Source organism: Anser anser (genome assembly GCF_964211835.1).
Source record: "Anser anser genome assembly, chromosome: 12".
Taxonomy (NCBI): Eukaryota; Metazoa; Chordata; class Aves; order Anseriformes; family Anatidae; genus Anser; species Anser anser.
In genome coordinates this window covers 6,414,032-6,427,775 of record NC_139733.1, presented here as the reverse complement: position 1 = coordinate 6,427,775, position 13,744 = coordinate 6,414,032, and the positions used below count along the sequence as shown (strand labels likewise).

Here is a 13,744-nt window from a genome sequence, read left to right as displayed (position 1 = left end):
TGAATATTAAATGTTATATCTAAGTGGGAGTGAAATGGGTAACTGCGTTTACATTAATGGGACAGACGACATGACTTGTCCAGTGTGAAATGGAGCCTACACTATGAAATCCAAAATTGTGAAATTTATCGACAAAATGCTTCCACTGGAGAAAAATGGTAATACAATGATGAGCTAGTAGCATTACTTTACCTACTGCTTAAAGCACCTTATCTTTATTCCAGGGACTCCATCATAGTGTGCTGCATAAATTCATGCACAAGCATGTTTGCTGGCTTTGTCATCTTCTCCATTGTTGGATTCATGGCTAATGTCACAAAGAGGCCTATTGCAGATGTTGCAGCATCAGGTATACAATCTGTTTTTCTCTAAGTTATTCAGTGACATCAGTTATCTTTTGTTTGTGTGTCGTATCCAACTGCCTCATGTAACCGTTGAAAATCCCTCCCTCAAAACTTACTTTAGACCCCTGTCATTTCCATGTACTTACTGATTGCAAGAGAGACAACATTGTTTCAAATCTCTCGAGCCATCACCAGGAACATTATTTCAGATTTAGCAGGCTGTCTGCATGCCCAGTGCTTGCAAACCTTCAGTGTGGAGAGTGGTCAGCCAGAAACATATACTGGGTTATGCAATGAATAGTAATGAATGCCGCTTACAGGGACAGCATTTACAAGAGGTGGCAGCATAGTTAGCTGTTAGAGTCCTTAGCTGTGACATCAGATTAAGAGCCTCTTGCAACTGAAATTCTTAAAAGCAACCTGAAAAGGAGGACTGATTGTCATTATGTTTCAGAAGCATATATTTGCAAATTCTGTTAGGTTTTAAAATTCCTTTTACTGTTTCTTGAGGTTAAACCCTTTGAGTCAGATCCATTTCTCACTTGTTCAGACTTACAGCTATGAGCCAATTTTATGGGACCCTTTATTAGGGAAGTCATTTTATATAGAGCAGAAAGATGTCCATAGATAGAACTGCAAAATACAGCAGAATCCTTGCCTTTCTTCCAGATGAAAAAGCTTAAAGGAGCAGAGCAGATGGTTGCCTTAACCCAGCTGGTGTACCAGATCCTCATTTAGCAGTTCTGGCCACAGGGAGGATTCTGATAACTGAAGGCCTGGTTGGAAGATACTGGTGGACAAAATATGTCTTGCTATACTAGCAAACATATCCCATTGATGAAATATTCTTCTAGTTAGAAAATCAGAGAATTTAGTCACCAAAAATAATCTTCAACAAAATACAGATACAGAAAAAAATTCAGGTGTCTAATGCTGATCCTTGCTTTGCTGGTTTGAAAGCTAGATATGTCCAACCAGTTAACACAGACAGACTAACTTCTAATGAAAACTGAAAAATCAGATGCCCACCTTAGGTGAAGCACACTAGTTTTATTTTTATTTCTGTAATTACTTAGTTTCTACAAGTTTCATTCTTAATCTGACATCAGTTGTTTTCTAGTCACGCTGTGGCAACAAAAAGAAGCTCCTTCATTCGTAATAAAAATTTATATTCTCCTTCCACAACTTTGCCCCCTCAGCATTTAGTAGGAACACAAATTAAAATATTTGCCTTTTTACAATTACATAGCTAATTTAAAATATGTTTTATAAGAAAATTCATGGTATAAGGTAGCAAATGGGAATACTGTAAATTCTGGAAAGTGCCTTCTCCATTTCTGAGCTGTCTTTAATTCTCTTCTGAACTACTTGGTGCAAATCAGAAGATTACAGCCAGCAAAAGCTACTTTAGAAGGGGAGAAAGCTGACCATGCCTGAAAACACATTCCTAGCCAAGGATAACACTCATTGTCTTTGCTATACAGAGGTGTCTCTCAGGAGCAACTTCTGAACTGTATCTAGTATTCTCCTTGGTTGGCTGGTTTGTTTTTTGTTTTGTTTTAGCTTTGGTTGGTTGGGTTTTAAAGGAAGACACATGCCCTGACTTCTTGGTCAGGGAACACTGATTAAGCTGAAATCCCTGGTCAGATACTGCATCTATGGCTCAGTCATTCAGATAACTGTAAAATCCATGTATCAACCAGAGTAAATAATCCCAATATCCCATCAATCACATTGATATTTTCTCTTCTTTTTCTCCTACCAGGTCCTGGACTGGCATTTCTAGCTTATCCAGAAGCAGTGACACAGTTACCAATTTCTCCCTTGTGGGCAATACTGTTCTTCTCCATGTTGCTTATGCTCGGAATTGACAGTCAGGTAACGTTGGTGTAAAAATTAGTACCAATAACAAAGACAGGTTGTCTGCAGCTGCACTGCCAGAAGTTAGTGTTGCATGTTTTTTGGTATAATCAGATAAAGAATAGGAGATACTAAGGAGGGAAAGAGTTTGAGGAGCCTGTGAGAGTCAGAAACTTTACTAAGACACTTTCATTTTTTCATGAATTGTTGGAATCATATGCCAAATATGCAGGAAAAATTATTCTGCAGTCAAAAGAAACTGTTTGGAATGTTAACCATTCATTCACAACATTAAAATTACCTTTGAGATGTTCATGAACATAAGAAACACCAGGATATGTTTTACAGATGTGTGAATCTTCTTGCAATCAGTTGTAGTTGTCAAACCAGCACCTTACAGTTATGCAGTTTTGTACATGCAGCCTGTAAGCACAGGCTGTGCTAGTCTTCCTAACACATACAGGAATATGAGAATTCCTAGCTTAGTACTTTACCAGTATTTCAGCAGAGAAAATCCATCATTTTCTGTAAAGTTGACTTCAGCCTGTGAACCAAAATATATTCCAAAGAAAAAAAAAAAGAACGTTATCCTAAAATATGAAAAGAAGCTGCAAATTTGTCTTCTATTTCTTTGTTTTTCAGTAACCTTCAAGCCTGACATTAAAACCTATTGCTTAATCTGGGGTGAAACTACTATGAAATTAATTGGGTCACAAATATTTTTAAAAGAACTTGTCTCTAGGCAAGTAAAAGCTGAGGAAAGTAGTCTAATATTATGAACGCGAATATATATACATCTACATGATGTCATGCCTTTTTCATTTTCTGTCCATCAGTAAAAATTTCATGCCCTACAATTTATAAGAACTGTAACTGTTGGTTACATTCTGATTGCACTGTTGGAAATGAATACAATTCTGCATACATTCTGACTTTCATTATTTAACCCATCATAATGAAAACATCTAATTTGAATATACACATATGGGGAGGGGGAGAAGTATTGCCTTGCTTTCCTCTTGGAAGACCACATCCTCAGCAAAAATCTTACTATTGCACTGACTTTTCAGGAGCTACAAAAAGTATTTGATTTATAACATTTGAGAATCAATCTTGTGTCTTTAGTCTTCACTCTGAAGCACTAATCTGATCAGACTTTCTGAATCTATTGGCTTTCATATATGTAAATAAATCTCAGGAGAAGTGTAAATTTTTGAAAGATCTTGGGGTCAAAGCCTTCAACTGCAGGCTTCCATCACAAGAAAGAGCACTTTATCTTATTAAGAACATGCTATAGTTAATGCTTTTGAATGTTGAATGTTTTTCTAGCTGGAAATCTTTTTGTACAGATCTTTTTAGACAGAAATAAGGATATTCAGAAGCACTGCTTCCACTAAAGTCAAGTGAATTTTCCTTTATCATTTAATGGATGCAGCCTTAGGCCAATGATGATTGCTATTGAAAACTCCTCCCCTAAATGTAATCCTGTTGTTGCAGTGCATTGCATTGTATTTTATTTGTAACTTTACTTTCAGTTCTGCACTGTGGAAGGATTCATAACAGCTTTGGTGGATGAATTTCCGAAGTTACTGCGCAATCGAAGGGAAATCTTCATTGCTGTTGTGTGCATTGTTTCCTATCTGATAGGGCTGTCCAATATTACTCAGGTATGTTCTGCAGAAGATCTTACGTCTGTCGTACCACACCTGCTTTATTTATTTATTTCCCCCTCTCACCACCCCAGCCAGAATCATTGCAAACCACTGAAGTAGCTGGGTTCTGTCACTAACGCTATCTAAAGACTTCAGACAGCAGACATTAGCTTACCAGGTGTATAATCTCTGTAGTCCGTGGATGCAGCGAGGGCAGCTAAATGGTTCAGGTGACAAGAAAACACACAGCTCTACAATCCCTTTTGCAGTCCACGAAGCGGTAACTAGAGAGGTTCTGCATTGCTTCCTGCAATCTGGTATGTTGCAAACTATTTCAGGGAAATGACTGAATTATTGAACAAAAAGGAGTAAAGTGAAATCCAAGCAGTTAATTTCATTCTAGCAGTAATCTATCTTTTGTCAGTATTGACCTCAAGTGTTATAAGACTTTAAGCTGTTAACATTTAATTAACTTATATTAATATTTTCCTAAGCTATTCACCATGGTTAGTTTGTTGCTTGCATTTTAACTGTCTTGAAATTGAAGTCCTTACTACTTATTTTAACGCTTCCTTCTTATATATTTTAGGGTGGAATCTATGTGTTTAAGCTTTTTGACTACTATTCTGCCAGTGGAATGAGTCTTTTGTTCCTTGTGTTCTTTGAGTGCATCTCCATATCCTGGTGCTATGGTAAACTTTTTTTTTCCTTGATAACTTTTGCTTAGCATAATGATACTTCATCTATTTTTTTTCCTTTTGTGTGTGCAAATCTGAGGGTAGAATTGAAACCAGCCTTGCTTTATATGCATATAGCTCTACTGAGAACTCAAAGGTGGCTTGTGGAAGGTACTCTTGCCTCTTTAAAACACCCTATGTATTAGCCTGGAACTGAGGAGATTTGAATTGTTGTGGGAACACTAAATAGGTGACATCAGCCTCTTCCTCCCAGTCCCGTTCCCCCCTCCTTCAAAAGCTGGATCTTCAGAGGTATTTAAGTACTGCTGTTCTTGACATAATGACTTAGGTCTCTTGGACTTCACAATGTTTCATTTTCAAAAATGACTCTGTCACTCTAGGATCTTGCAGGAAGAGGTCAATTGTCTTGACTAATTGCCGTAAAACATCCAGAAGTCTGGGCTGACAAGCTCTGGGTATAAAGATAAATGAATATAGATCCTATTCTTGCCATAGTATTTGTATATTTGACCTTAATTCTGTGTTAGCCCTTCCAATGACCTTCACCTGTGATTACTACGGAACTTTCATTTATATTGCAAAACTGATTCAGAGATAGATAACTGGAGTCCTTCTGCTGTCTTTAAATGGGCTTAAGAGAAAGAAACAGCTTTAATAAAAGGGAGAGGTACTGTATATGAATCCAGCAAAAGTGAATGGAAAAATGCACCAGCTAAGTAATGAAGAAATCTAATTTGAAGCTATAAGTAATGCAATAGATGTACCTTGGCAGACAGCAGTAGCAGAAGGGCTACTCTTTGCAGTACTGCATGTATATGGTGTGTGTATATGTCCACACAGAGTGAAGCCTGTGCTGTTGGCTCAGGCTGGTATGGATTTATTTATTTATTTTAGTCTACTTTGTAAAATGTCATTCTAAATCTTTCATTTTAGTAAGACTTAGAGTGAAATATACCAGTGGTGATTTATTGCATCTGACCTTCAGATGTGTAGACTTCCTCAGCCTTTGCAGGAGAATAAGTTTGCTGGTTGATGATTTAATTAATTATGATATGGAAAAATGAGAGCAAATTGTTTTTGGAGCTTCTGAGTTTGCACATTTATTTCCCATTCAAGTAGGTTAAATGTTATGTTGTCTGTACAGAGCTTCCAAATATGCCTCGTCATTTATGATAGTCTCTCTCAAAAGTATTAGCCTTTCAACTGAATTAATCATCTGATATGTTTCTATTACTGTTTCTTATTTTTATATGTAGGTGTTAATAGATTTTATGACAACATCCAAGAGATGGTGGGATACAGACCCTGCATCTGGTGGAAACTCTGCTGGTCATTTTTTACTCCTATCATTGTGGCAGTAAGAAACAAACTTTTATGATATCATTTAAGAGAAATAAATGAGGTAGACTATGTACTACAGTATTGTCATTTCCATCCCCACAAATTCATACTAAACCTGACCTTGTTCCTTATTTAAGTGTGTGAGCAATTCCATTAAAGGCAATAGGCAAAACCCAGTGTCATTAGAGGAAGCCTGTGCCCTAAGAAAAGAGTTCTTGCACAATTTCAAGATTTGTATTAGTCCTCTGGAAATGGTAACTAGTCAAAAGCTCAGTTCATTGGCACAGACAGGAAATTAAGAAACACAATTTTAACCACTTTCTGTATTCTTACATAAAATTTACAATTCTTTCTGAAGCCTAAACTCTCCATATACACAAGAAATGGCCATATCTTGTAAACAGAATTCCTTCACATGTGCTATTCTGGTAACAGTTTGGGATTATAAACTGAAGATCTTTCATGGGATTCTGTGGAATATACTATAAAGTTTATATGACATTGCTACTGTTTTTTTTCTGGCAAACCTTGCAAGGATTTTGTGCCCTGCCTGGAAACCACAGTACTATCTTCTACTGATTCTAAGCTTTATCCATTTAAGCCCATCAGTATATTTTGGAAATTATAAGCAAAGAAATATAAGTTTAATACGCAGACTGTAGTAAACCCAAATGCAATATAAAAAATGTTTTCAGGTAGGCACAATTGTACATCACACAATACCTTTCACTCACTGATATTTCTCTGATATTCCCATATAGGTAGACAAAGGCCATAGAAAAACAAACACTAAAGAGAGGTACTAAAGGGAGGTTCCCTGATTCATCTCTATTCAAATGAAGGCTTTCATTTTTCTGAAAATAAATGTTCAGGAAAGCATGAAAAATACTTTTTGTTTATTTCAGTGGGATATTAGGGAGAAGAGCAATACTTTACATGAAACCTATCAAATTTCTCCTTTCTTTTAAAGTCTTGAACAGAATTTGTTGTCCAATGAAAGGTCACAGGTGGTGATGATGTGCTAATAAAATCTGCCACTCTACTTTCTCCTTTCTGGGAAAATACTCTGCACAGGGCCTGAAGCTGGGATCAGAATAAGCTTCTTTCTTTACTGATTCAATTTAGCACATTTTCCCAAACTACAACAGGACAAGAAAGACAGAAGTCTGCCCTGGGAACCTAAAGTTACAAAATACCATGTTTGCAGGTCATCTGTTTGCAAACCACAAAAAAAGCATCCGACAAGTGCTGCAGTTCAGTGGTACAATACACACGTGTATGCAGGTATTATTGGGGAAGTAGTACCCAGAACCCCCGTCTTTCCCAATAGCCCCCTTCCCTCTAATTTTGTGCAGGTTTTCTGAGGACTCTACCAATACCAGTGTATTCCCAACACCTGCATATCTGAATAATCTGAGATACAGATGTATATATGTGAAAATATAGTGTTTACTTGAGACATTAATTTTGGTAAGAAGCTGCCAGGTAAACTACCTCCCCATCTCTTGTTTTGGAAAAACTCAGTGGTTTTTGAATTTCATAAGCCAAGATCTTTCAGACCAAATCTGTTGCCACTTACTGGACCATAAGTTCCCTTCTGTCTGACCTCATTTCTGTTTGCTTGGAGGGCCCAAACAATATCAAAGCCTTTGGGCCAAACACTCTTAAGTGGCAATACTAGAGAGGTCAGATACTGGAGAGCCAGGCTTTAAAAAAAATGTTTTTATACTGGAGTCTGTTGCTAACCAGTTTGGTAGAGCTGTACTGAAACAGAAACTTGGTGTAAACCAACAAGCAACTTCACAACTGCAGAATTACAATTCAGGTATTTACAGATTCCCACACGAGAGAATAAGCAAGCAGGGAATCAGTCAGTGCAGTGTGCTGACGTTTGCCTGTTTTCTGCAACCTCCATCTGGAAGACTGACCTGCAGGCCCCAGTCTCCAAGCTAGTGCCTGGTGGCTTATCACCCGGGAGCAAAGGAACCCTTTTCTCTGTATTTGGATGTGGAAGGAGGCTTGAGGTTCAAGTCAATCCAGAAAAATGTTTGAACATAGAACACTCTGGAAATCTCATCCGAACCCTTTTTTCCCCCTACTGTATTTTGCAGGGAGTATTTATCTTCAGCGCTGTCCAAATGACTCCTCTCACAATGGGAAGCTATGTTTTCCCCAAATGGGGCCAAGGGGTTGGCTGGTTCATGGCTTTGTCTTCTATGGTGCTGATACCAGGCTATATGGCATATATGTTTCTTACCCTGAAAGGCTCCTTAAAACAGGTAAGTGTCTCTTTTCCTGTCTACATCATTGAATCTTGTACAACCTGGACACACTGACAAAAGATTGCTGGGCAGTTATTTCTAGTTATATCCTTTCTGTGGCCTCACCACCTTAGCCAGTTATTTTGCATCAAGATGAAAAACACAAAAACACGTACCAGAGAAACAAGAAGACTGTGTCTATAGTTCAACACAATCCCCGCAGTAAATGTAGTCTTTTTTCCAGGTTTTGACAGTTCCAGACACTTTGCATCCCAGCTCCTTACACCTAGAAAACAAGGTAGCAGTTTACAAAAATTGTTCATATTAACATAAGACATACTGTCATATATCAAGGCAGGTGACGTTCCAAGGAACTGGAGCTAAACTCTTGGGAGTGAACTAAGGTAGCTCTTGGTTTCCATGAGTCTATGCATAGTGATCCTATTTAGCATCTTCCTGCAATGTGACCAAATATTTGAGCTGCCATTCTACATTTCACCTCTTCAAAGTTGCAGCAGCTGCCTTATATTGCAGCTGAGAAAAAGTGAACATCAAATCTTGGGTGTGCATCTTATGATTATACTGCACTTTCCTTTGGTTTTCAGTTAAGGGATTTCTATGAATAGCTACTCAGAGAAGAACATTAGAAGAAGCCTTTCTCTCAGTGAATTTTGCTCTTAGTCTCTCCCTGATTCCTTTTTCCATCCCTTAAAAAGGAGATATGAGAGAGGCATCTCTCTTCCAGGCGAGAGAGGCATCTTATGGCTTGAATCCATTTTAAATTCATTTTAAGATTCTCAGGGAAATGCTGCTAAAGGAGTGTGAAATGCTAATAAAGTTATTGACCAGAACACTGGACAGTTATGTACAATTGCCCTCCTTAATTTTTTAAAATCTGTGTGCACCCTCAGTTTTCCCTCCTTAGGCAATGATCTTATTCTGTGCATGAGACACGTCTTCAGCTCTCTCCTTCATGACTGTGTGTCAAAATGATTTTGTGAGAACTTCTGGAATATTCTAAAATCAGCTGACAGAGTCATCCTTGAAAGAGACAGATGATCTTAAGCAGAATTGACAAGTAATGCCTTGTGAATTGCTCAGACCTGTATCCAAATATTTGTCTTCAGCAAATTTGAAAAGACTCAGCAATGCTTCAAAGAAGCCTGCAAAACCTTCCTTGTTATTGATACATTCTTGTTCTTGGCTCCTACTTCTTGAGCATCTTTATCTTGGTCTTATGGAAACATTTATGTGCAAAGGGAAAATTGTTGCCTTGACCAGGGTTATGGAAGACCCCACAGCAAAAGTTCCTCCTCTCAGTCTTCCTGTGGTTTAAGGTCCCATTTTTGGAAGTATTGGCAAATGATCATTAGATTAGAGGAGACGCTTACAGCACTCAAAAGCTTTAACATTCAAAACTGGACTCTCTTTCTGGGTACAAATGTGAGCTAGGCAGATAAGCTTCATGAATGGAGAACCCCAAAGGACTAAGAGAGACCAAACACAAATAAAAAGATCTTAAATACGAGTTTACCTTACCTGTTGCGTTCCTGGAGGTAGTAGCTCCCCGAAGCTGCAGCCAATTCTCTCTCATCCTTTCTGACCCCCAGGGTGGGTCACCACCACTTCTGAGACCCAACTGGGTCCCTGCTGCCCACTGCAAACTTTTAGCCTCTGCATTTGACTTGTGGGCTTGCAACAGAGTCTCTAGTCTCCTACTCCATTATGTAGTCTCTCCAAATTTTTTTCCACTAGGCATTGCATTAAACACTGTATCCATTTACGCCTGCTTGACAGTCATAAACTAGCAAAAAAATCAAAATAATCCAATACTTGTGCCTCTGCTTTCTGCATAGGAACGAGACTGAGACAATTTGTTTCTGTAAATTTCTGCTCCCATTCCAGTAACGCCATGTAGCAAAGGGCTTTAAGTGAGAGCCTTAGCTTGTGTGTTCAAGTCTCAGGACGCGCTGTGCTGTTTATCAACAGCCATTCCTATCATCAGTAAATTTTCTTATTTGAGTGGAGTGGGCTGTTCTGTGACTTTGCTCAATATCAGTAGTGTTTTTTGATAATATCTTTAGTATATGAGATTTACTTCTTTTCTAGGCCATTGGGAGATTTAATTGTTCATTTTAGCTGTGATACCTACAGAGAAGTGTTTAGGATGGCCTTAAAATAAAAATAAAGCTTGGGAACAATTTTTTGACTGCTTCACATCTTTTGTTCTTTAAACAGCGCATCCAAGTTATGATTCAGCCAAGTGAAGACATCAGTCATCCTGAAAATGGGCCGGACCAAGCACAACAGAGCAACTCTGCAAACAAAGAAGCCTATATCTAAATGCCTATATTGCAAACGTAACCATACTACTCCAGGAGAGGAAAAAAAAAAAAAAAAGAGAGAAAATAATAATAAAAAAAAAGGTTGAATATGACTACAAATTTATGTCTGAGAATATAATTACCTACCTCTAGTGGCAAAAAAAAAAAAAAAAAGAAGAAGAAAAAAAAAGAAAAAAAGAAAAAAGGTCATCTCCACTATAAGGGAATCGCCATGGGTATGATCCAACCATTGTGCGAGCTCAGATGTTGACAGTATTTTGTGTTCTCTGGCAATCCACAGACTGTTAATGTTTTTATCCTTTCACAGTAATAGTTGCATATCTTGGAATTTGTAAATTGATGTGCAAGACCTTTTTAATCTACCTTTTAGCACGACTATTTGAGGTTTTGTGCTACTGATTTTTAGTAGTTTATCAATATTTCTTACCGCTGAATCCCAAGACTGTTATTTCTGACTTTGCAGGAGTAAAATTAAGTTTGGAATTGTTTTGTACAAAAGAACGAAGTATTTTGTAACCAAGTGATTTCCAATGAAAAAGTCTGCCCTTAAAATTTGTTCTGGTCAAGGCCATTTGAGGGGGAAGAGACTTCTTTCAATTAACTTAGTCACAGTAGATGCAGCCTTTATAAACATTCCTACTACAAATCAAGTTTTACGGCTATTTGTAGTAATACAGCATAGAATGGCTGTAAACACTACCTATGCTTAGCCTTTCAGGATAACTTTCACATAAGATTGTGAATTTCTTTTGAAAATATATACTGTGTCTTATAAAAAGAACCTATCTCTGTGAATCAATACTATACGAATTGCAGATGTTAGAGGCCAAAAATGTGACTTCTAACTTTTTTAGCAAAATGAGAAGTAATATCCAGTTCTTAAAAGCTCTTTGAATATTCCCAGGAAAAAGAAAAAAAAAAAAAGGCAAAGTATTTGCAATTCAAGCTCAGAGTACTTGAGCTTTTATTATGCTGTTATTATTACACTATTATTGCATTGCCACCAAAATAGAGGCCAAAACAATGGCTTAAAGATTGAAGCTCATCCTTGTAATTCTAATTTAGGGTTTAATTTCACAACTGTCCTTTTTAATCTATTAAAGGACTTGAACAGTTTGAAATAAGCAAATTATAAAATATGGATCATTAGCACTTTGAAAACAGTTTTATTTTTATTTACATATTATTTGTGGTGATGAAGGAAGGAGGGAAAGCTATTTCAATAATATAAAAATTTCTACTCTGGGCTCCATCTGCATTTGCCACATAGCTAGAAACCCCGTTCAGCTAATGGAAGTTTTGCCCTGTGTGGAAAATGCAGTTAGTCCCGTATGGCATTTCTTGTTTGGCAGCTATATGACAGACACAAAGGATTACGGAAAATGCAGTATTTGATGTTTGATTGTAAATGACTGTGACAGAACTGTGCAATGAAACATGCTTTTCAGCAAATTTTTGTGCAACGTACAATGTTAGATAGCACAATTTATGTAGAACTTCTACGTGAAAAACATGTTAACTGTGAATGTTGGGTTTTTCGTTGTTTTTGTCTGAAGGTGACAAACATGTTCTTGCAATAAGGTATTATTCTCAGAATGTCAAGCACATTATTGTAGAAATAATATATATAATACACATGTATTTCAAACTACATCATAAAATCTCAGAGTATGTTTGGTAGATTCTAAACTGTTTCATACATAGATCAATTGTAAAATACTATGAGATCTAAGCTGCATCCTAAATGTCTATAGATGAAATGCAAAAGTCCTGTAAGTCTTTGGGATTTAGAGGAAAAATGTACATCTACACACACATTATACATGATACATGCACATTATAATTGTGAATTTCATTAGACTAAGGATAAAAATTCCAACTTTATCGTTTAATGTAATCAAGTCCCATGTTGTTCTAAGAAAAATGCAGTATTTAATGTTTGATTGTAAACAATTATGACAGATGTTTGACAGACCTGCTCTTTAGCAAAAAGCTGTACAAACTTATCATATAGCACAAAATAGTGTTGTAGAACTACTGTGTGTAAACTGTGAATAGCTGTATCTTTTTTGTAGTACTTGCCCTGAAAGAAAAGATTATTGTATGATCATATATGCTTTTTGCAATAAGGAATTATCTGAACACCAAGCAAATCTATCTCTATATAAAAATATATATGTAATATATACATATTCAAAAATATATACAGAGCCTGTTTAAAAGAGTACAGTATTATTTAGTAAATTGCAACCTGTTCTATGGACCAAATGTAAAATATTTATAAATTAAGATGCATTTTAAATGTCTATAAATGGTGTCATAATTAAAGCACGATTGTTATGTAAGTTTCCAAGAGTTTAGAGGAAAAAGAATAAAGGTTATATTATACATTAAATTCAGAATTATGCAGTCTTTCATTGGACAAAACCAACATGTGTTAAATTACTTTCTGTGAAGCAAGTTCTAAATGTTTTGGGTATCATTTTTAAATATCAAAGAGCTGTATCATATTTGTGATGTGTACAATTAATCTATAATGCTATTACTATAGTTTAGTAGGTATGTGCACAAATTATATAGTAAGCTTATAAGGTGACTGTTCCTGATGCATGGTCTGCTGCAGAAGAGCAAGCTACATGATGTTGATTTCAGAGTTGTACCTCTGCCTCTCTTGTACTCACTGTTGCTTCTAACTGGAGGGATGCTCAATAAGTTCTTACTTTACAATTTAAAAAAAAAAAAAATAGCTCATTTTACCAACTCAAGCAGCAGCTATAAAAAATTCAGATTAAAAAAAGAAGTTAATTTCTGGAACTTAATCAGTTTTGCCTTGTAGTCTGAAAAACCTGAGTATAGGTTTAATTGTGTTAAATTCCCTGTGGTTGGCAGGAATTCCAGCTAGTGTTTAACTACCTGATGAGTTAAGACCTAGCATCTATACCACATATATTACTCCAACAGGCAGGCAGGAGAGGAAGCAGGGCAGCTGGCGTAGACACACCTCCACACTGGAGGCACTATTAGACAGAGAAGCATAAAAGTGGTTAAATGCCAAACGTTTTGGAGTGATGTGATCAGTGAGTGGAGCCCTCTGCAGCACTCTGACCCCGTACTGGTGGCAGGCAGGGCTGGAGGGCTTGCTGGGGACCTGCTTCTGCTCATTCTACTGCTGTCCCTATGGAGAGAGGGACCTTCAAGTATTTACAGCTATGCCCATGTCTGCTGGACCTTTCTGCTGGTACA

The 13,744-nt window shown here is 37.0% G+C and overlaps 1 protein-coding gene across 5 annotated transcripts in view; it reads left to right on the top strand.

Annotated features, from left to right (window-relative positions):
* SLC6A1 (solute carrier family 6 member 1) overlaps positions 1 to 12,896 on the top strand; it is a 60,701-nt gene extending 47,805 nt beyond the window's left edge. For all 5 annotated transcript variants that reach the window (XM_083796552.1, XM_083796556.1, XM_083796554.1 and 2 more), the window contains 7 exons: positions 225 to 349; positions 2,110 to 2,222; positions 3,740 to 3,871; positions 4,446 to 4,548; positions 5,811 to 5,911; positions 8,007 to 8,174; positions 10,395 to 12,896. In XM_083796552.1, coding sequence (XP_083652678.1) covers positions 225 to 349; positions 2,110 to 2,222; positions 3,740 to 3,871; positions 4,446 to 4,548; positions 5,811 to 5,911; positions 8,007 to 8,174; positions 10,395 to 10,499 — 847 coding nt within the window. In that variant the 3' untranslated portion in view covers positions 10,500 to 12,896. The remainder of the gene's footprint in view (positions 1 to 224; positions 350 to 2,109; positions 2,223 to 3,739; positions 3,872 to 4,445; positions 4,549 to 5,810; positions 5,912 to 8,006; positions 8,175 to 10,394) is intronic.
* The last annotated feature ends 848 nt before the right edge of the window (positions 12,897 to 13,744 follow it).